General features: G+C 44.9%; 1 protein-coding gene across 9 annotated transcripts in view; it reads left to right on the top strand.

The window, feature by feature from the left end:
• The window catches only part of RBFOX2 (RNA binding fox-1 homolog 2), a 264,854-nt gene that overhangs the window by 71,559 nt on the left and 170,163 nt on the right, over positions 1-23,132 (top strand). For all 9 annotated transcript variants that reach the window (XM_019489285.2, XM_019489284.2, XM_019489282.2 and 6 more), the window contains exon 2: positions 6,677-6,727. In XM_019489285.2, coding sequence (XP_019344830.1) covers positions 6,677-6,727 — 51 coding nt within the window. The remainder of the gene's footprint in view (positions 1-6,676; positions 6,728-23,132) is intronic.

The raw sequence follows: 23,132 nt of genomic DNA on the forward strand, positions 1-23,132 counted from the left end.
TATAGCAAAATTAAGGGAACCCATGGACTTTCCATGGTCCTAACATGTAGTGGTATTGCCTATTCTTGATTTTTGACTGTGTGGGAAGAGAAGTAGGGATAACGCAGCCTTCATTCAACTGAGCCAGTCTTCCACGTGCCCTCTACATGTGTATATTGTGTTACTGTATTGTTCATGCATTCAGACACTTCACTGGAGGAGTGGATGTTGAGTTTATCCTGTTCAAATTTTTGTAAGTCTCGTCTACTTTGGATACATTTTAAAAAAAATCCTGTTGTTCCAAATGCAAGTTCACTTCAGTTGATGTTAGGTGCTATAGCATAGATGGTCTATAGATGGCCATTTTCAGGGTCCTGTTAATTACCTACTTCCAATTGGATTAGATCAGGGGTGTCAAACTCAGGCTCCATGGTGCCAATCCACGGGCCAGATTGGGTCTGCAGGCTGGTCCTGCACTTCGTATGCAGCATGTGTCCCAGACAGGCCACATGCAGCATGTCCCTGTTCTGGCCCTACAAACTGTGTGGCATGTGAGTCCCATAGGCAGCACCAGGCTGGATGATAGGGCTCTGCAGGCTATATCTGGCCTGGCTTAGATAATGTCTAACTGGAAAGGATGTCAGCAGCTTGCAGGCTGTCTGTTTCAGACCTCTTGGTGTTGCCAATAATAGTGGAAATGAGCTTATGTTAGAAAAGCTGTGAAATTAAGAAAAAACAAAAACTAGGAAGTCTTACAGACCTTGCATGAACTTCAGTGATGTAATTGCAGGGTTAATTACTATTGGCTCCAGTTTGCAGCATATATACTATAACTGTTACTGCTATACTGTAGCTGTAAACACTGAGGAAGTGAGGGAGTCGTGTATAAGAGGTTAGTATGGAAGGTTAAAATCACATGCATGTGACAGAAATCTGATGCCCTTGTGCCTTCCTGCTCTAAAGTAGATTTCAAGCACCTGGGAAATACCTTTCAGCAATAAACACAATAACAAAATGTCCCCATGGCAGTTTGATTTGACTTTGGTGTCCAGCACATCCTACCTAAATCTCTCTGGAAATGGCTGGTTGCAAGTTACTGATAGAGACAGATCTCTAATTTGGCATTGGCAGAAGGAAGTAGTGGGGGAACTGGAATTGGCAAGGGCTGTCCGGTCCCACCATGTTCTTGCTCTTATTGGAAGGTAAATCGTTCTATGGTCTGCCCTTTAATTTTGTGCATGTGTGTATGTGTATAATTTTACAGGGGTATAGGTTGTAGCCATGTTGGTCCAAGGACATAGGCAGACAAGGTTCTTTGGGTAAATCTGATATCTTTTATTAGACTAACTTAAAAAGTTGGAAAAATTCTTCTTAGCAAGCTTTCAGGCATGAATGATGAAGGGTATTTATACCTGAAAGCTTGCTAAGAAGAATTTTTCAAACTGGTTAAGTTGGTCTAATAAAAGATATCAGATTGATCCAAAGAACCTGATCTGTCTGTGTGTAATTTCATCTCTTAGCTCCCTTTCTGTGAAATGAGTTTTGTGGTGTATATAGGCAGAGATTTAGCCTCTGTGTTGAGTTGGTGCTTCCTCCTTCCCTTTGGATCCCCTACTGGCTAGCAGGGATTTTTATCCCGACTTGGTTTAGCTGGATTGTTCTGTTCCAGTCCTAGGAGTTTAACCCTTTCAGTCTCCACGCCTTTCAGTTCTTAACAATAGCAAACTCTGTACAGAATAATCATGCAGCAAGACCCCAGATTCACAATTAGTGACCTGTAAAATTGGCAGCATTGGAGACTATTGGCAAGAGCCAGCTTTCCCCAGGCACTGCCCCTCTCCCCCTGGAGAGTTAAGTACAATTAGAGCTACAACATGCACAGCAGGGAATTTGCAAATAGTACAGTGCCTCATGGCACCATTTCTATATGAAAGGCAGAGGTATTTTTGACCCTTCTGTGACCTTACAGTTCTAACTGCTGCCTTCTTTCTAATCTGTCAGCCTGTCCCTCAGAATGTAACTTTTTGACATTTCTTGTAAAACAATATTCTTAACTTAAAAAAAAAAAAAAAAATCTATGCTCCCCTCTTCCTCTCTGAGTCATACTGTGGAGATTGTCTATATTGTGAACTCTCCCTGCACATTTTTTTGCACTTCAGGCCAGTCTTGAATGTTGTGGACTGCACTGTATAATTCTCCGGTTACCTCTGCCTGCTTTCTCCCTGGGTATTGCTACTCCTTGTCAAACCATTTGTTTCTATAAATGACTTTTTTATATTAAGATTTTTTCACTTAGGAATCCCACCAAATTTTAATTTTCTCTCTCTCTCTCTCCTGCTTTGGCCTTACAGTATCTTCTTTCAACTGCTTTCATTTTGGTAATATACAAGAAGCATCTCTTTACGTCTAGTCATCTTGTTCACCATTTCTACCTTGCTTGCCTAAGCAGTTCCTTCAATGCTTGTGAATAAGGGCATCCTCAAAATAGGGTTTGCCTTCTCCTTCGACTCAACCTACCTATTTGTTTCTACTGCCTATAACGTTGGAGTAATCTGACCCCAACCTTTCTTTCCATCCCTATACATCTTTCTAAAGTCTTTGAGAATGTAGTTGATATTTCCGAGAGAAACTTTTTGAAGACCAAGCTCTGCGTCAGTTGACTCCAATGCTGCCGAAATCCTCATCCATGCTACCCATCTTATCTAGACAGTTGCAGATCTCTCTGGTTGTCATGATGACCCTTGGAATGTCTTGAGCTACTGATGTGGCCCTGATTATAATCATAACAATTAAACACAACTGTTATGAATAATTTTGCTTGATCTCATTTTTAGTTTCTTCAGAAGCAGCCTATGCATGAATTTTCACAGATATGTAGCTACAAGAATGATTTGAAGAGTCTACTGTTTCATTATTGAGATCATTTGAATCAAAATTGCTGAATTAAAAAACAGCCACAACAGCAACACCCCCCCAAAACAAACAAACAAACAACCCCAAAAACAAACATTTTAAATCTTGGTTCTATAAAAGCAAGGAAACCTTTTATACAAAAAATACTGAAATAATTGTTCTGTAAAGAGTGGTTCTTACTAATTTTAAAAACTAAATTTTATTTTAAATTTGTCAACAGAGAAATAGGAATTGGAGTCCTACCTTTAGAATAAATATCAACTTAACGTTGAGAGAATTTTCTTTTTTTATACTAATCCTTTCATAATATCTTTGTTGGAAATAGGTTTAGAATACCATAATTAATGCCAGTCTACATGGAGAGTTTAGAGAAGTTGGTTTACTTAAACACACATACCTAGGAGCTTAAACCAGTGTAAAACTGATGGGTGGATGATGAAGCAGAGACAGTAGGCAGACAAGAGTGTGTGTGTACAGGGGGAAGGGGCCCTCCAGCAAATTGTGTGTGCTATCCCAGTAAAGGGCTCTGTAAAATCACTTCTTATTGGGCACAAATGTCCATTAATTTGATTTACTGATCAACTAGGGTGCCGTCCCTGAGAATAGTGGGCTGAATTAAACCACTTGGGGACCAGATACTGGATTTCATGCAGGACAGGTTACCTGACCTAGGGAGGATTAGAAAGAATGTGGTTTGGCTTCAAGCATTATTATATTCGGCCTGGTGAACAGCTGAGTTCTTGGGCTAGTAGGTGCAGGTGACTTTTCCAGGTTTGAAGGTTTGTGAGCCTACCACGATCAGCAGTTTCACAACTACCTTTATTTATGTGATTCCAGGATGAGGTTTTTATCCCCATTTAACATAGGGAGAGGGAAGAGGGGGAGCCCCCTGTCTTGGAATTGGGTATGAGGCAGCAGAGGAGGGGAGGGGGCAGGCAACTGCTACTGCTCCAGTTCTGGGCCCAACCTTGGGTCAGAGCCAGAGTCACAGCTGCTGCCTGCCTCCTACTCCCCACTGTCTCTGCACCTCTTGTTGCTTTTGCCCCATCTCCTCCCCCCATGTCACCAGCTTACCCTTGCTCCAGTGCTGGCAGGCCTTTGTCCCTGCTCCAGCTGCAGGAACAGATCATGGGCCCATCCCAGCCTTGTAGGAGTGGTGCTGGCTCTGTGTTGCTGCTTTGCAGCCTGGCTGGAGTGGGGACGGAGCCAGCTGGGTGCCATAGCAAGGGTAAAGAGGGGAGGGGCAGATGGCAAATAGGGATAAAGAGGGGGTAAGTGGAGGTGGCAAGAGGCTTGCCCCTGCATTGTCTTCACACTGCCGAACCCCCTACTGCCTGACCCCACTACTCCCCCCTATAACTTGTCCCCTTACAGCCTCCCTCACTGCCTGTTCCACCCTGCCATTGCTTTCCCTGCTGCACTGGTGTGGAGATGAATTTAAGACGACCCTCCAATAATTAGGTTATAGACATGGAAAATGAAAACAAGTTTATAAATTTTCCATGTACAGAATCTAATTATTAGGAGATTGTGTTAAAGTCTGGGTTGTCTTGGATTTGTGTAAATATGGTACTTAGGCTGGTCAGCAGTACTTTGCTTTCCACTTGTTTCACTTTCTGGCTTTTATTATGTATGGGCAATGGGAAAATTTAAAAAATACGTATCTAACCAAGAAGATTAATTTATAAATAAAGTGCCGTTGCAGATATGGCAGACCATTCTGCCAGAGATACGGAACACAAGAGTGGAGTAATAGTACAATATAATTTACATAGGTATCTAAGGTGGTGGAATAAATTGCAGTATGACTGCGTTATAATTATTAAAGCTTGTTTTATAATTCATGCATGAGGCTAGATTTAGAGTTGTGCATTTCACCTTAACATTGGCATTTCCATTCAATTTGAGTTTGTAATCTTATATTTTCAGGATTATCTAATAAAGTTTTTTGCTTGTAATAATGCTAGAGAGATTTAGTTGTCAATTTTCACTCACTACTCATAGCTTTGGGGTTTTTATCTTTATCTGTATTTCTCTTTTATTTGGGACTGTTTTTTGTCTCATAGCTGCATTTGACCATTGTGTTATCTAGGAAGAATGTGCTTGCAGCTTCGTCACTGACATTGATTACTATTAAATCAGAAGTAGCATCAGCCAGAAGGTTTGCTATCTGGTCGCCTTAGAAGCTCTTACATCCTACCTATTACTGTAGTATTGAGTAGTTTACATCTCTCTTTGTGTTCTTAAACAGTTAAATATTTTTTTTCTCATTTCTGTGGGACTCATCAGGGCAGTTTTTGAGGGGAAGGCGAGTCAAGGGTGCTTTTGTATTAAAAACAGTCATGACCGACCGTCATTATGTGCGACCTTGAGCAGTATAGCACATAGTACACAGGCACTGTGGGCAGAGTTCAATCTCTGTATTGAGATTATAACTTGGTGGTCACTGAACTGAAAGCATTACTTTATTTTTATTTTTTATAGGTTAGAGAGGCCTCATTATTAGACTGGCCACTGCTTAAGCTGAATACTTCAACATCAGTAAAGAATAGATATCAAAAGACTGCATACAACTTCCAGCTGACTCAATACGACTGCTGTCACTTGATTTTAGAAACAGTAGTCCTGGCACAGTTTTGTTTTCAAAAGATTAATACTGGTCAGTTTTACCTAGTTTTTCCACTAGGAACAAGCTTTCAGGGTAAAATGTGGAACTTGTAAACTTCCAGGCATCCTTTTGCCAAGTAACACCCGGTACAGTTTATAGTAACACTTAATTTTTGAACTCTAAGCAGGACTGCATGATTGTTACAAAATGCTTAGGGAAAGCAAAATACCTTCTGCAGTCAGCTGTTCTTACCTATCAGTGGAGGACAGAGCAGCAATACCAGAATGAGACCAAAAGCAACCCTGTTCAGTTTTACTCATTCCCTACCTTTGCCAAGGGAATGGATTTGTGTGCAAGGTGAAATTGGCTAAGCTCCTTCCCCCCCACATTTGAATTTGCAGGCTGGGGAGAGTTTCTTCCTATTAATCAGAAATATAAAAATATCATTGTAAATGCTAGGAAACTATAAGGAAAAATTCCAAGGATGAATAGGATGTATAAAGCTCACATCTCTCTTTAGCCAAAGAAATGTGACAAAATTGCCAATGCAGGGAGATGCATAGACAAAGAACCCATTTGGGGGTGAGAGAAGAAAAACTAACACACAGACATTCCCTTGTGTGTGTGTGTGTGTGTGTGTGTGTGATATTGCCCATGCTGAGTAGGGTTAATTGAAGTTGAACTGTCACAGGTCACAGTGTGTAAAATGGTGTGGGAAGGAGTGAATTCACACTTTTGTGGCTATTGCTTGAATGCCATTTTCTTCCATACTGGGTTAATTGGTCAGCAACTTGCTATTTTTACATTTGTATTTGTGCTGTCTTCATATTGGAAAAAAGATGTATTAAATAAATACACAGAAAATTGCAAAAATCATAGACATCTTGAAATTGCAGGGGACAAGGTGGGAAGCAGCTAATGATTACACCAGGCCTGTGATTTTTCTTACTGCATATAGTCTGGAGTATGCAGCTCCAAATTAATCTGGATTTAGATGCAATGAGTCACATAGGAAATAGGAATTTAGTAGGAAACTTTCATCTCATTTCTGTCTTTCCCCAGCACGTTTCAGGTGCTTATTTCTAGCTGAGTTAAGATGGTATTCAACTCTTGTTTCTCTTCCTTTCAACCACTGTATTTACCTTTTTATGTTTCTTTTTCTTTTTTTTCTTGCAGAACGAGCCTCTGACCTCAGGTTATCATGGATACCCAGCAAGGGACAATCAAGTAAGAATTTGATTCCAATAAATGTGTGTGCATGCGTGTGTAGACGTGTTGGCAGTGGACTTCCTGGCATTCTTGTTGTTTTGAATACAAACTTGTATGTCACTGGTGGAACACATTTGGAGTTAAAATAAAAGTTTTTTGATCCTATATTTTGGCATATGGCTGCATCCGTGCATCCATTAAATGTTTCTCCTTACTAGCAGTGCACTGATACAGATTTTCTTGGCTGATACCAATAGCCGATTATTAACTAACCATATTAGCTGATGCTGATCTGATAACTGATTTATATACTGACATATATACATCTTTTTTTTTCTTTTGGTACATTCCAGCAGCCTCCTGTGTCATCTGTTTCAGTGTCCCGGTAAAGCTAATCGAACGAGCTTTTAGTTCAAGCACTGCTGCCACCATTTTTAAGCATGGGGACACTTTTAAGTGGAGTAGAGCTGAGTGGGATGAGGGTGGATGTGGGCTGCCCGCTGTGGGCTCAGGGCTCTCTGCTCTGCTGCCTTTCCCCCAGGAGCCCTGTGGCCGTGCGCCCCCTGCCTGCCCAGCAGCAGGGGGCACAACTCGTTGCCCTCACTGCTGCCGGCTGGGCAGGGAGCACATAGCTGGTGTGGGGCTCCTGAGGGAAAGGCAGTAGAGCCCCATGCCCACAGCAGGCAGCCCACATCTGCCCTGCACACAAATCGGGGGGGGGGGAAGGGGCACATGCCCCCCATGTTTTCCCTGGGGGGTACACAGTAGCAGGGAGCTGCTTCCCCTTACACTTCCTGGAAAAGCTGCCCATGGCTCCATCCCACTCCTTGCCCCAGCCCTGAGTCCCATGCACTGCCCTGGCTGGGCAGTGCTCCCACCCCTGCCTCACTCCCTGTCTCATTATGGGGGCCTTGATCTGCATGCCCCCATGCCCCTTCCCTTCTCTACACCCCTTCCCCTTCATGGACTTACTGTAGGGAGCTGCTGTCCGTGCTGTCCGTCTGTACTTCTGGCTATGTGCATACGTGTGGCTGTGCACGTGCACGTAGGGCCCCTGCATTTAGCTCCCAGCAACGCTAAGCAGGACCCCTTGCAGGCTACAATGCTGCCCACCTGCATGGGGAAACCCACCATTTCCTGAGGGAACCCAGGCATTCAGGGCCTCGGCCAGGAGGCATAATTACTGGTAAACTTTATCAACTACAACGGCCAAAAAAAGCCTATAGCCGATAATGTCATTTCCCTTTTTATCAGTGCCAATCCATAGGCAACTGATATATTGGTGCACCTCTGTTCATTACAGAATTTCATCAGCCCTGGCCTTCAAAATCTCCTCACTTCATATCTCAATCCAGACTCCTCTCTCTGCTTCCCCTCTCTTCAATGTAGATGTTCAATCTGTGGACTCTTTGCTCTGTTTGACTGTCATTGCTGTAACCCCAGCAGCTGGGGAGGAAATTTTGGCCATCATATGTTTGCTGCCTTTTCATAGTCAGGATATTTTTCACCCATCTGTAATGCAATAAACAGCGCACAAACTCCCCAAAAGAAAAATCGATAATGCAACAAAATTCAAGACCTTGTTTTAAGAAATGGAGTTAAAATCAAGCTTTTCCTTTTCTCCAGTACCATTATCCAAAAGCAAACAGCATTCATTGTAGCTCAGGCCCAGAATAAGCCTGGTAGCAGTTTGGGGAAAGGCTGGTGATACATCCAGGAGGCGTATGAGAGTTTTCATGCAGGAGAGAACCATTCAAAGTATCCATTGGAATGAACCAACAAAAGCAAAGCAGTACAATTAGATGTACAATATGGGCCATGAGCATTTCGCATCTACCCTAGTCAGGCTTCAGTGACCTGTCGGGTAGGTTCAACAGTCATAGGATCATAGAAAATTAAGGTTGGAAGGGATCTCAGGAGGTCATCTAGACCAACCCTTGCTCAAAGTACAACCATCCTCAGCTACATCACTCCAGCCAGGGCTTTGTCAAGCCAGGCCTTAACCTCCAAGGATGGAGATTCCACCACCTCTCTAGGTAACCTGTTCCAGCACTTCACCACTCTCCTAGTGAGAGTTTTCCTAATGTCTAACCTAAACTTCCCTTGCTGCAATTTGAGACCATTGCTCCTTGTTCTGTCACCTGCCACCACTGAGAACAGTCTAGCTCCATCCTCTCTGGAAATACCCTTCAGGTAGTTGAAGGCAGCTATCGAATCCCCTCTCAGTCTTCTCTTCTGCAGACTAAATAAGCCCAGTTCCCTCAGCCTCTCCTCATAAGTCATGTGCCCCAGACGTGTAACCATTTTTGTTGCTTTCCTTTGGACTCTGTCCAGCTTGACCACATCCTTTCTATAGTGGGGGGCCCGAAACTGGACACAGTACTCCAGATGTGGAGTACTGTTTGGAACAGTTCATTTTATGTAGATTAGGCTCAGAGAAAAGTTGGAATAAATTCTACCTAGGAGAACTTTTACAATCTTTTTTCCTATGCCTGAAGAAGGGTGCCTGTGCCCAAAAGCTTGCAAATAAAGATTTTTTTTTGCAAATATCTAGTTGGTCTAATAAAAGACATGACCTCTGTCACAAGTTCTGATTCCTTTTGCCTCTAGACCAGGGACGGGCAATTATTTCGGGTAGAGGGCCGCTCATAGAGTTTTGGCAAGCTGTCAAGGGCCGCATGACAGGCAGCCAGGGGCAGATAAATTTTAATTGTCTAAGTTTTTTAGGGGCCCCGCGGGCCAGATAGAATGGTCTGGCAGGCTGGATGCAGCCCACGGGCTGCATTTTGCCCACTCCTGCTCTAGACCAATATGGCTACAACTGGGATATCTTGCTAAAATCAAGATACATCATGTCCACTGCTTTCCCTACATCCACAGAGCCAGTCATCTCGTCATAGAAAGCTATTCGATTGATCAGGCATGACTTGTCCCTTGTGAATCCATGCTGACTGTTCTTTATCACTTCTCCTCCAAGTGCTTAGAAATGGGTTCTTTGAGGTTCTGCTGCATGATTTTTCCAGGAACTCAGGTGAGGCTGTCTGGTCTGTAGTTCCCTGGATCCTCTTTCTTCCCTTTCTAAAATATGGGCACTATATTTGCCCTTTTTCAATCATGCAGGACCTCCCCTGCTTGCCACAAGTACTAAAAAATAATGGCTTTGCAATCACATCAGCCAACTCCCTCAGTCCCATGAACTTGTACACATCTAGCTTTTGTAAATAGTCCCTAATTTGTTCTTTCAACACTGAGGGCTGTTCATCTTCTCCCGAAACTGTGCTGCCCGGTGCAGTAGTTTAGGAGTTGACCTTGCCTGTGAAGACTGAGATGGAAAAGGTATTGAGTACTTTTTTCCCCGTCTGTCACTAAGTTGCCTCCCCCATTCAGCAAGGGATCCACACTTTCCCTGATCTTCCTCTTGTTGCTAACATACTTGTAGAAACCCTTCTTGCTACCCTTCATTTCCCTTGCTAGCTGCAACTCCAGTTGTGTTTTGGCCTTTGGCCTTCCTTAGGACTTATATTTGAAGGAAGGCTTCCTGTTGACTGAGTATGCTATGTGCACATGAAGCAGAATGGTGAATTTGGGTAGGCTGGACCCCACCACACCTTTATATCAGTTCTGTCACTGATACAAAATGCGAGATCTGCTCTATTAGGTTTAAGCAGTGTAGGTCTCTTGCAGGAATTGACTTTTTTATCTTGTTTAGAGCCAACCATGCCTACCTGCAGCCTGATGACAAACTTGCTTGAAGTGTTCTATGGTGAGATCCTATAATACCAATTGCTACCCTAAAGAGATCTTACTCCACCCTGGTCAAGCCTCTGAAAAACATTAAAACTCCTACTTTTGTAACCTGTCATCTCAAGCCTTAAAGTTGAATCCCAAAAAGCAGTGAACTGGAGGAGGATCCATCCTCCTTCTCTGTTACCTGTTTTTCAGGCATTTGAGCAAGGTGGAATAGGATCACTCTTAAGTCCCTAAGACCCCTTAGGGCTCTAATAGTTGGAATAGGATCTGGCCCCTTGTGCAGAATGCATTTAAAGTAGCATAGTTAACAATTTACAATATGGGGTGTTGGCGGGGTTTGTTTCTTTCATTGCTTTAGTAGTTCTTTAACTGGGTGTTGTGGCCCTATAATATATTCCTAATAGGTTATTAGCATGTTAGTTATTTGTTCTCCTCTGCATGGGAGCCTCTGTTTCATGAATAGAGCTGACTATATATACTGCATTGTGTAGAAGTTTGTTTTAAAATTTTATGTTATAGATTTAGTTTGATGATTGGCCGGTATATTTTGATCCATAAGTGCCTTCATTTTGTTTCTGATGGCTTCTGCTGATTTGAGAATTGTAGGATCTGTTTTGGCATCAACTTCCAGAGCATATAGTGGCAGTTGCTGGACAGTTGTGATGCCCCTCTGTGGGTGAGCTCAAAGTCTGTATAAGCCAGTGTGTGTGTTTCCAATGGTAAGGTACCACTATTACCTGAATCCAAGACCATTTCAAATTTAAGATGACCCCCAATTATTAGATTCTATAAATGGGGGGTCATCTTAAATTTGTCCCTATCCTCCCCCTACTGCATGGGGAAAGCATGGCAAGGGGTAAGTGGCAGGATAAAAATAATGGTGGGGAGAGGGGTACACAGTGTGACCCCTGTCCCTTTTTCCCCCCTTGGGTGTCTGTTCATCCTGGCCATTGCCCCCATGCAACCTGTCCCCTAGCTGCAGCAGCTTACCCTGTGATGGCTGTAGTTCCTGCTCCAGTTACCTCATGCCACCCTGGACCTGGCCTGGGGGTGCTCCAGCCCCAGCCCTGATACTTGAATTCAAGACAAGGCTTCCCCCCCCCTCCCGTTCAGTGAGGTGGGCAGGGAACTCTTCTTGGATACGAATAAATATTGTCCTTTTATGTAGGTTACCTGGCAGGCCAAAAAATTCCATTTTTAATGCATATGTTTTCACTTTAGTAAACCTTTTTGTAAAATGATTTCCTCTCCATTTTTTTACTCCCTTTTGTTTCTTGATCTGTGTTGAGATTTTTCTCTCCCCCCCCCCAAGTCCCGTTTGGCTCTGAAGCAGATTAAATTCAGGTCTGGTTTCCACTAATGAGGTTTCAAGGCTTTTAGCTAATCTGATTGGGAGTCTCTAACATGATAGCAGCAGACAGCAAGCCCTCTGAAGCCAGGGGCTGGATCTAGTGTGGTAGAGATGACAGCGTGTGATCTATCGCCTAGTTCTGGGCATTTGGGGGTGTGAGACTGTGGGGAGCAAGTCTGGCTCCATACTAAAGTAGTTCTGAGATGCAGCAATAATTTGGTCTGTTGAACGAGATTTTTGCTGCCCTTTGACTGGGAGCTGGATTTAAAAGCTCATTATCTCTTTTCTGAGCCATTGCATTTTCTTTTCTCAAATAGATATACTGTTCTTTTACTAAGATACCAGAAATGGTAAAACTGAATTTACTTGCAGGGTGCCTCATTGTCAGACTGTAATAGTAGCCCAGGTAGAGGTGCTGTGAGATATATACTTAAGCTTTCTTTCCTCACCTCATGCACCATCCTACTTTTCCACTTTTTTAATGCCTTTTTCACTCCTCTGAGCTCTAGGGGCCATTAATTGATGACTGTAAACCTTTCAGTGTTGTAATTACCCCCTCTAGTGGATAAACCATATCCAAACATGCATGGTTTGTCTTCCTTTCCCCTCCTTTTGCCTCTTCTCTCCCCATCCCCCCTGGGCCCCATAAAAAAAAAAAAAAACAACTTGCCACTGGCTGGAGGTCTCACTATAAGCCAATGTGAGAATGCTTAAGTCTGCAGAGCATAGTTTGATACCTTTACCATCAGCCTGCTGATGCAACACTGAATACATGTGGAATAGGGATTTCTAAGGAGGCCCTATTTCTCAGTCCTAATAACACTGTCCAGGTGCTTTATGAAGGCTGAATTTCTGTGCTACTGCACTGGACTCACTGTGTCTTGCCTCCGGTTTGTAGCCCTGTCAGCCTTTATTGCCTGAATAGTCTCCCACACTTTAATCCGTAGTGGCAACAGGGGCAAGGCAAATGTGCATGGCCACCTCATGGCACAGTGGTGGAGAGAGCATTATTGGTGAAAAAGGAAAACAGTCTGCTGTAGTTGGCTGCACTAAAGTAGTTCATTCTCTGTGGGCTCTTCAGTTGTTGGCCCTTTTGCTGAGCCTGACAACAAGGGGACTGATTGTGGTGGTCTTTTCTGTGTTGGTCCACTGGGCTCCTTTTCTGAAATTAAGTTAATGTTGCATGTCCTGTCAAACCACCTTTTGCATGGAAACTGAGTTGATATGGTTCAACCCTTCCATGCAGACATGCTCTTCTGGAGTAATTACTCTGCATCCAGAGAGAGCATGCCTTTAATAGCTATGCCAGTCCCTTTCCCCATGTAGTCAAGTTCTGTGATGTGTTGCTCTAGTACTTTCCATGCCAATATCTTGAATATGCTTAAGCCACTGCTAAATACTGCCATTTCTGGAATGGAATTAGTCAGCTACATAAAGCAGGACTGCTTCTCATTGTGGAATGAAATGAGGGAGAATAATATATTCAATTGACACTGAAGGGAGGGGAGAGGAGAAGGAGATTTTATGTAGGCAGAACGTGATTGTGTAAATTGGAACTGGGCCAGGAGGCTGGTGCTAGAACACCTCTTCATTTTTTTGTAAGAGATCTTCAGTTACCGAAGAGGTGAGGATGTTGGTTTGAACATCCTCCTTTAAAAGATTGCACTTCCAGGTGTACAGAGAATTCTCATATTAAACTGGGCCATTGGTTTAGTACTAATTTGAAGGGAAAAGCACTGCCTTTTACATCATGACAGCTACTTCAGCAGCATGATTTCCCTTGCTGGTTTCCTGTCCAAGCACTAACGAGCCTTTTCTTGTGAGTGAAGGTGAGATCAAAGCACAAGGTAACATGGGCACAAATGGTAACTAGCAGTCTCTTTCATCGTTACTCTTTTGCACTTGGTTCAACCTTAATGTGAAAAGTTCCCTGATCTTTTTGCAGCTGAGCTGCCCTGTGCCCTTACATTCTTATTTCTTTATTTATTTAAATGCATGTTAGAATTTCTGAGCATCTTATATGAAAAGGTGGGCTCCCCTCCTTGTGGTTGTGAACTCATCTTGATGTGCATTGCTGATAGAGGCTGTGGAAACAGGTGGTCTTCTATGCTACTTGATCCATTTCTGGTGAATATGAGTCAGCAGTGTGCCTTTGTTGCCAAGAAGGCTAACGGCATACTGGGCTGCATTGGTAGGTGTGTTGCCAGTAGGTCAAGGGAAGTGGTTACTCCCCTCTGTTCAGCACAGGTGAGGCCACATCTGGAGTGCTGTGTTCAGTTTTGGTTCCCCCAGTACAAAAAGAATGTGGACAGATTGGAGAGAGTCCAGCAGAGGGCTACAAAAATGGTCAGGGGGTTGGGGGACATAACTTCTGAGGAAAGATTGAGGGAACTGGGCTTATTTAGTTTAGAGAGGAGGAGACTGAGGGGGGACTTAGCAGCTTTCAACTACCTGAAGGGTGGTTTGAAGGAGGATGGGGCTAGACTGTTCTCAGTGGTGGCAGATGACAGAACAAGGAGCAATGGTCTCCAGTTGCAGCAAGGGAAGTTTAGGTTAGATATTAGGAAGACTTTTCTCACTAGGAGGGCAGTAAAACACTGGAACAGGTTACCCAGAGAGGTGGTGGAAGCTCCATCTACAGAGGTTTTCAAAACCTGGCTGGGCTGAGCTTTGGTTGGGATGATCTAGTTGGGGCTGGTCCTGCTTTGAGCAGGGGGTTGGACTAGATGACCTCCTGAAGTCCCTTCCAACCCTCACTTTCTATGATTCTAGGACTCGCAGAGCCATGCCTGCTTCTTATAGCCCGCACTGCTCTTCCTCTTCTCCCAATCTCTTGTGATATGTGGAGTTTAACAACAAGACTCTTTCTGGTGAGATGCAGAATGTGTTTGTATGGGAGGCAGTACAGCAGAATAGCCAGGCTTCCTGCTCTAACTCTCTCTCAGAGGTCGAGAGAGGCCTGGGCCACTTCCATTTTTTGAGGCTCAAAATACAATGCAATAATTTGTAATAAATGTTCCTTTTTCATTTAACAAGTGCTTTTCTAGCTTTTTTCGTCTTCTTTCAATCCTGTCAGTGTATATCTCTGTGTCTGTATTTATAACCTCATTTGGAGATAACATCAAAAGTCTAAATTTGAGGCCCTCTGTGAATGAGAGGCCTGGGCTAAATGGCCCTCCTGGCGCCCCCCTGTGATAGGCCCTGTCTACAGATACATTGCTGCTCTGTCTGGGGCTCCCTCTCTGCTATGTATAACATCTGTAGGACTTTAATTTGGAAAAGGGAATACCTTGCCAGGAAATTCAAGGAAGAAAGATCTTCCAATTTTCCTCTGACTGGTTTGGTATGGATCTCTCTTCCCTATCTTGCTTCTTTTGGAGAAGAGCTGAAACGTGGGACTGGCGCATTTTGAACAGCAGGGCCTAGAGATTAGCCTCTTTAATGTAATGCTTGCAGATTAATAGTTTTAGCAGGAAAATATCAAAGATTATGACATGACAGGAAATGGCTTGGCCCCTTGTTATTTATTTGCACTGTTGTAGTATCCAGGAGCTACAGTCATGGACCAGGACCCTATTGAACTAACTGCTATCTTAACATCAGGATGTATATAAAGTAAAAGCCGTCTTCCAAAAAAAACCCCCAAAACCCTTCCAAAAAAAAAACCCCAAACCCAACAACAAAAAATAAAACAACCCCCCCAAAACTTTTACTATTGGTAGCAGTCTTGATGCTTCAATACATAAAAAGAGATGGCAAAGTATTTTGGTTGTAATTGTTTTCTGTTTGTAATTTGCCTTCAAAACCAACATTAATTTCCTTTCACCACCCCTTTTTCCCCCCCTCCCCCAAGTTCTGGGTGCTTGGATAACTGGTAAAATTATGACATCAGAAGTGTTTTGTCATTAATGTTAAAGGGGGAAATTTGGCTTTTTAAATTCATATTTTGACTCTATTAATATCTATTTAACATAAATACTTGAATTAATGGAGTTAGGAGGCATTTCTTTTAAAATGTAATGCAGTATCCCTCAGACCTCCTTCAAAGGTCTTTGAGGTCCTGTAGCTTGGGGAACAATAGACTTGATATTTCTGGTAGTTTATGGATGGGAATCTGTGTGTGTCTATGTGTTCATACACAAACTTCAAGCTGCTTTTACTGCTAGTGTAGTAAAAACAAGCAAAAAACCAACTTTTCATTTTCAGGAGCTCTTAGGAGGTTTATGGTGCAAGGTTGTTAAAATGTTTTATGTAACTCTCTGATTGAATTACAGTTATTTTGTCTAGCAAGGAACAACAGGAACTCTGGAAGGGAGGAGCTCTGATTACAGGGTGATTGATGTATTCTTATGAACATTGTTTCTATTGTGGGGGGTATGAGTTTGGCGGTGTAGCTCACGTGGCACAGTTTGCTTTATATATACAAGAAAGGGGTCTCGGCATGAAAAGGTTTGGGGTTCTGCCACCTTTAGGAGAACCAGGGAATGAGTTACGTTGTGGCTGATTTGCCCTGAGGATACAGTCATACAGTTTAGTGTGGGGTAAACTAAGCTGTGAATTGACAGCGTGTCAGCTACTCAGCGGTAACTGCCTGTACCCACTTCCACTCTGTTAAATACAAGGTAGCCATCCCCAGTTTTACTGAGAAGTAAGCTGCCTTGCATTTTAATGAGGTAAGATTGTGCTCATGTTTGGTAAACTCTGCTGTAAGTTTGCACCACAGCTTACCTCTTAGTACAATGATTCTCAGTTAGGGTGCTGTGGCACCCTGGGGTATAGTGAGATCCTTTATAGGGTGCCATGGGGTACTGCACAGGTACTGCACAATTTAGCATGATTAGGTGTGCAGACACTTGCATATGATTTACAAGATAAATCTAGAGTATGCATCCATAGTGTCAAAACATTCTTGATCCATTGTGGCCTGAGTGCTGTGCAGCAGAATTGCTCTATAAATTTTTGCAGTCAAGAAATGAGAGAAAGTTAAGAGCTGGTATTTTTTGGGGGGGAGGTCTTGAGTCTAAGAAGTTGCATTGTTCTAGTAACTTGTTCATATGTTCACACCCCCTTCAGTGAAATCTCTGTTTGCTGTATGATCTTCTGTATTTCACAGTGTCAATATGGCAGTTGTTTTAGCTGCGTTAGAACCACCTATTCTTAGGATATTATTGATGGGTTCCTTTGGGATAAAACTGAAGAGATCATGCTTAAATAATTCTTAATATCTGCCTATCTTGGTCCCTTTGGAACCAAGAGTTCTAGTTTTTTGTATATCTTTTTGGCTTAGACCAACACATGGCTATCAAGTACATACCTGAAATATCTTCCTTGCACTTAGGATCAGGTGAGTTGGGGTTAAGATGATTAAGCCTCCTGCTTCCTCATTTCTTTTCCAGACTTCTGTCAGACAAAAATATTTGTATCCTGTACTTGACAGGACTATTAACATGTTTTGTTTCTGACCTAACATGCACATTTTTGCAGAAAATTGGCTTCAGTTTAGAAAAATGCAAGATGAACATCTGGGCACGAAACAGATATTAAAAAAGAAGAATGAAATATGGGAAGCAGCCATGCCAAAACAAATTTGAAAGGTATAGTGACCAGTGAGATGACAAGCAGTCAGACTACAGTGCAATGTGGTAGCAACAAACAAGCTAATGTAATTTGTAATGGTCTACACAGAGACATTTTATCAAAGTAGGAATGAAAGGGCACTTAAGATGTCCCTTTTGTGAAAACCTCTGACTTAATATGGTTAGTTCTTGGCATCTCGCCCTTGGTAAGGTAGTAACAGATTGGAGGGAGTTAAGCAAAGAGTAATGCAAGTCGTGAGTTTTGGAAAGAAAGTGTGAGGCAGAAATTCCTTAGAAAAATACTGTAGGAAGGAGCTAGCTGGAGACTGCAATGGTAGCAATTTAAGCAGGTGTTCATGGTGGGGTTGGGGGAGAAAAAAAATGGAGATCAACCCAAGCTGTCTTTTCAACATCAGCTTCCCCACCTCTTGCCCCAGAACTGTGCAGGATACACACCTTCTGTATCACTAAGGTACCTGTGATTCCCAGCCTTTGCTAAGCTGTTTGGCTTTAAGGGAAGAAACTGCAGAAAGGAGCTAGGAATTGAAATGGTTAGAAACAGTTGATGCATTGCACCTTGATTATGTTATAAGACTCATTTTATATAGTTTTCACTCCAAACATTTTTTCCCCCAAGTTAGATTGGCAGAGATTTTTTTGCTTTTCTTGGTAGCATGGGTCATGGTCCACATAGAAGGGATCATCTGGGCATACTTTACTTAACATTGCAGGGGGCTTAAAGCATTGGTGCTTTTATTTCTTCTGCCCTCTTTCTGTGGTACATTGCAGTCATTTGAGACTTCTTTTTTTATTCTTCTAAGGGTCCTAAGTATGTTAGGAGGCGTTGGGTGGTGCCTTGTGGCTATGGCGTGTAGTAGGGCTGTGCGAAGCTTTGGTAGCCCATTTGGCCCAATTGGGAGATTCAGCCATAGACTAAACAGGCAGCAGTCCTTAACCATGCTGGACACAGCTGCCTCCAGTTGCCAAGTCTGTTGGGTCGGGGGGCAGATCAATGCCCCCACAGCAAGGGAGGGATTGGGGCTAGGGCTGGGACAAGCTGCCCGGGGGGGGCATGGGACTTGGGGGAGGGTGCTCCTGCTACTGTGCACCGCTGCGGGCTGCTGGTCTGGGAGCTGCCTTTCTGGTGGCTCCTCCAATGGCTCTTTTGCCAGTCCGGGAGGGCATAGGAGTGGGCATGTGTCGCTGGATCTGCGCGGGGTACACTGGGCCAAGCTGTGCTCCAGGAGGCTAGTCCCAGCCACCCGCCCCCGGGCTGCACTTTGCAGGGTGGGTAGAGCCAGAGCTGTGCTCTGGATGGCGAACCCCTGCTGCCGGGCTGCGCTCTGCAGGGTGGGCGGAGCCAGGGCTGTGCTCCGGGTGGCTAGCCCCAGCTGCAGCCCAGAGTGCTGCGCTGGCTCCGTCCACCCTGCAGAGCATAGTGGAGCGGGGGTTGTGGGAGGGCTGCAGCCACCCTAAAATTCCCCATAGCCCCTGCCACTGGCCCCGCCCCGATCCAGGTGCATACACCTGCCCCCATGCCCTGCCACTGCTCGCCTGGCTGGGGTGAAGCCGTGGCTTGCCTGGGAGGCACAGGGAGGCTGGAGTGGCATCTGCCACGGCACACCACTTGTCTGAGGCAGTGCAGTGGCACCATCCCATACCTCCCCACCCTCTCTGGGTGAGCGGCAGGAGGACATAGCCCCTGCTCCCAACACCTTCTGCCACCTGTCAGGAGTGCAGCCCAGCCTGCCCCATGTAGATCCACGGGTACACGCCTGCTCCCATGTCCTCCCAGACCAGCAGCAAGAGCTGCTGGAGGAGCAACCGGAAAAGTAGCTCCCAGACCAGCAGCACACGGGCAGTGCGCAGTGGCAGGAGCCCCGCTACCTGGAGTCGTGCATGCCCTGCCCCAGTTGGGCAGCTTGTCTCAGCCCCAATCCTGCCCTTGCTGTGGGGGTGATCTGCCCCCCACTCCACGCCCCTTCTCCTCCCCTCTGCCCACCACAACAGACTTAACAGCTGGAGATAGCTGTGTCCAGTGTGGTTGAGGACTGATGCCTGTTTAGTCTATGGCCGAATCGGTGCCGAATCTTTGAATCTGATTCGGCCTAATCGAATCGGGAGAGTGACTCGAATCACTGAATCGAATCGCTGCCCTCCGAATCAGCCAAATCCGAGTTGAATACTTGCCGCTATGCATATTCCTAGTGTGCAGGTGTAGCTAGGGTGGATGGTTTGTAGACTTATTGCCTATTATATGGTTGCCTGTGCAGGGGCCTGGACTTGATGACCAGGGATCCTGTTTTCTTTGTTTAAAAATCCCAAATTCTATGATAAAAAAATCCAAAATGCTCTGATTAAAAACCCCCCAAATCTGCATTTTTCGGCGATTAAAATGAAATGCCACTCATATATAGCTATCAGTTGGACACTATTTTATTGACATATTTACAATTTTAAAGCAATTTGAAAGTCTACCAGTGCCTCAATCATTATAATAAAATACATTCTAAATACCTATATATTTTGGCATTTGATTTTGGGGGTTTTTTTTTTTGTTGTTTTTTTTTCAGGGAAAATCAGAGCTCCCCCTGCCCCCTTTGCTCACCGGGAGGTTGATGCCACTGCAGCTGACCCCCTTACCCCCCGCCTCCTCGCTTTGTGGTGCTGAGCAGCCCTGATAGACCAGTGCTCTGTGCCTGCCCATGCCGTTACCCCTCACTCCCAAGCCACAGCCCCACTAGCCCTTTTGGTGTCCCTAACTCCCAACCTGCAGCCCCTCAGCCCTACCAGTGCCCTTCACTCCTGACCCACAGCCCCACCGTTCCTGCCGGGGCCCCTCACTCCTGACCTGCAGCCTCCTGCTTCCCCCCCCCCCCCCCCCCCCCCCAGCTACCAGGGCTCACCACCTTGAATGCCCTCCTTCGAGGGGGCCTCTGTGGCCCAGCAGGCAGGACCTGGCGCAGGAGGGCAGAGCGGGGCAGGGAGGCTTGGTGAGATCACTGTCAGGAGCCCCGCAGCAGCAATGTTGCTGTGGCAAGGTGCCCCCTGCCCGCCCAGCAGCAGTGGAGGTGGCGGCACAGAGTTCTGCCCCTCTGTTGCTGCCAGGTGGGAAGGGGAAGCCTCACCTTGGCAGCACAGCTGGCATGGGACTCCCAGCAGTCGTGTGGCGGCAGCACTGAACCTCCCTGCCCTGCTCCTCCTTCCCCTGCCGGATCCTGCCTTCTGGGCTGTGGAGGCCCCCAGTGGAAGGACAGCAGGATGGGAAACCCTGAGCCCCCACAGTGGCCAGCCCACATCCTCCTCCTCCACCCTGCGTGCAAATCTGGAGGGATGTGACCCTCCCCCCCCCCCCCCCCCCGCCATATCCCAGTTTCCAGGAGCACATGCACTGGCTGGCAGCCAGCCAGCTCCCCCTGCCAGCCCCCTGGATGAGTTGTCTGTGGCTGGCCTGCTCCGTCAGCTGGGTCCCATGGCCATGCATTTCTGTCTGGGCCCCAGGCAGTGTCCCCAGCCCCAGCCGCCAACCCTGCCCCACAGCCTCCCTCACTATGGCTGCCACAGTCTGCCCTCCCCCACCCTGCATCACCTATACCTCTTCCTTCCCCGCCCTGCGACTTACCTGCAGGCAGCTGGGGGAGCTTTTCTCTACTTCCGCCTGGCTGTATTACTGGCAACGTGTATATGTGTGTGCACACATTCATGCACATTCTGCATCCCGCTTCCCCTAGCCCCAAGCAGCCCCTTCCTTGTGGGCTGGAACTGTGCTAGCCTGGAAGTGGAAATGTGTTTTTCTCCTTTAAAAGACAAAATCCATGTTTTTCCATGGCAAACAGAAAACCCGGATTCCCGCTTGGCCCCCATGGTTTCCCTTGGTGCTGTATTCTTATTTTCATCCTGTGCAGGCTTTTCCCAATGCTGTCCCTGTCACTATCTTTTTGTCTTTAGTTAACCCGCTCCTAACAAAACCCTGCCAAAAGAAATGAAATAATACCCAAAAGAAGTCCTAGAACCAACATGACTTTTGAAAGCCCGTTGTGCTGGCTGTATATTTATATTTCTTTTCCTTCCTTCCTTTCTTTTTTTTTTGGTTTTATCTGTTTAAAATTGCAAGCTTTTTTTGAAGTAGTGACTCTTATTCTGTATACCTGGCATGTGGACCTCCTGTTCTTGCTTGGCCAATCATTATGAAAAAAAAGCAGAATAAATGTGCATCTTTGCTACTGGTGGTACAGCCATGATAGTTCAGAGAATATGAGAGAAGCACTTCTTGTCTACTTTGGCTGGGATTTTCAGAGGAGCCGAAGGGAGGAAACCACTCACCTTCCAGTGAAATGCAGTGAGATTAGGTGCTTAACTCCATTTTGCCCCCATTCAAAGCATCTCAACCGAATTCTACAAATATTTGAGGATTGTAGACAGCAATAAAGGGGTGTAACTAGATATAATGAGAGAAAATTTAGAAAAGGAAAATCAAGTATCTGAATATTGGAAAAAATACCCTGGCAGTGAAATGTGTTTGCCTGGTTCACAGTTTCCCATGGGAAGTAGTGGTGGCCCCATTGTCTGGAACGTGTAAGATCAAACTGGCCAAAACACAAGTAGTTTAGGGAACACTTGTGCATTGGCAGGAAAACAGAACCGATGATGTGTAATATAGATTTCTTTCATGTTTGAATTTTCTGATTCAAACAATTTAGGAAGAGTTTCCCCATCTCTGCTTAGGTTCACAGAGGGAATATGCAAGTCATTCCTTTTGGCAGAAGGCCAGGAGAGCCAGGGAAGGCTTAACTCTTTCCTGTCCATCTTCATTTGAAGCTGAAAGGAATTTGATTGGTACTTGGAAAAATGGGTGTGTGGTTAGTTCTTTGACTCAGCTTATGGTGCATCTTTTTGATGACTTTAGTGCTTCCTACGTCTTCTGAGCAGTGTGTGAAGTCACCCAGATTTATTCATCCCATTGGTAACAGGAAGGCCATTTTATTTGGATTCCCCTTTAAGGTGGACTGGGTCAAAAGAGTTGCTTTTTCTGAGAAACGGATGAGGGCAAGAGGCAGCCAGTCTGAGAATCACAGTACAGAACCAAAAATGTGTAATCTCAGGGTCTTGCCTGCATAGGGATATATTTCTCACTTAAGAATATTTAAACAAGTACTGGGAGAGGTGACTGAAACAACCTTTGGAGGTAGGAGTCCTCAGCTCTCTGGAGATGTTCCTAGTTATACTGTCACTTTGTCCTGAATCTGTTCTTCTGAACTAAAATAAATGATATAATCACTTAAATATCTTATTTCTTTAGTGCCTGTCATTCTGAATGGCATTAAAGCACTTTTTAAAACTTCCTGTGTGGATAAATCTGTGCACACATTACTAAAGCCACCTCTGGGCTGAAATGCACACCACAACACCTTCCAGCAGTTTAGGTAATCATTTTCATTCCTGAAATCCCTGTTCTGATGTGATTGGCCCATGAGGTAGCACAAAGAAAAGGAGCCTTGTAGGGAGGAGGTGCCTTGCTTGTACATGGAGTCAACATCCGCATTACTGAGAAAACTGAGCAGAACCAATAAGGGCCTGCTGCGTGCCACAGGGGAGGAGAGCTGATCTGCCTGGTCCTAGCTCTGCTTTGCCAGAAGAGGGCATCCAATGCATAGCAAGTTCTGAATGCCGCTGTGGAAACAAATCCAGACTAAGACACCAGAGCTATATCTGGCTACCAAATGGATGTACGGAGGAAGTGAAGGGT

The sequence above is a fragment of the Alligator mississippiensis genome, chromosome 4 (genome assembly GCF_030867095.1).
Source record: "Alligator mississippiensis isolate rAllMis1 chromosome 4, rAllMis1, whole genome shotgun sequence".
Lineage (NCBI taxonomy): Eukaryota > Metazoa > Chordata > Crocodylia > Alligatoridae > Alligator > Alligator mississippiensis.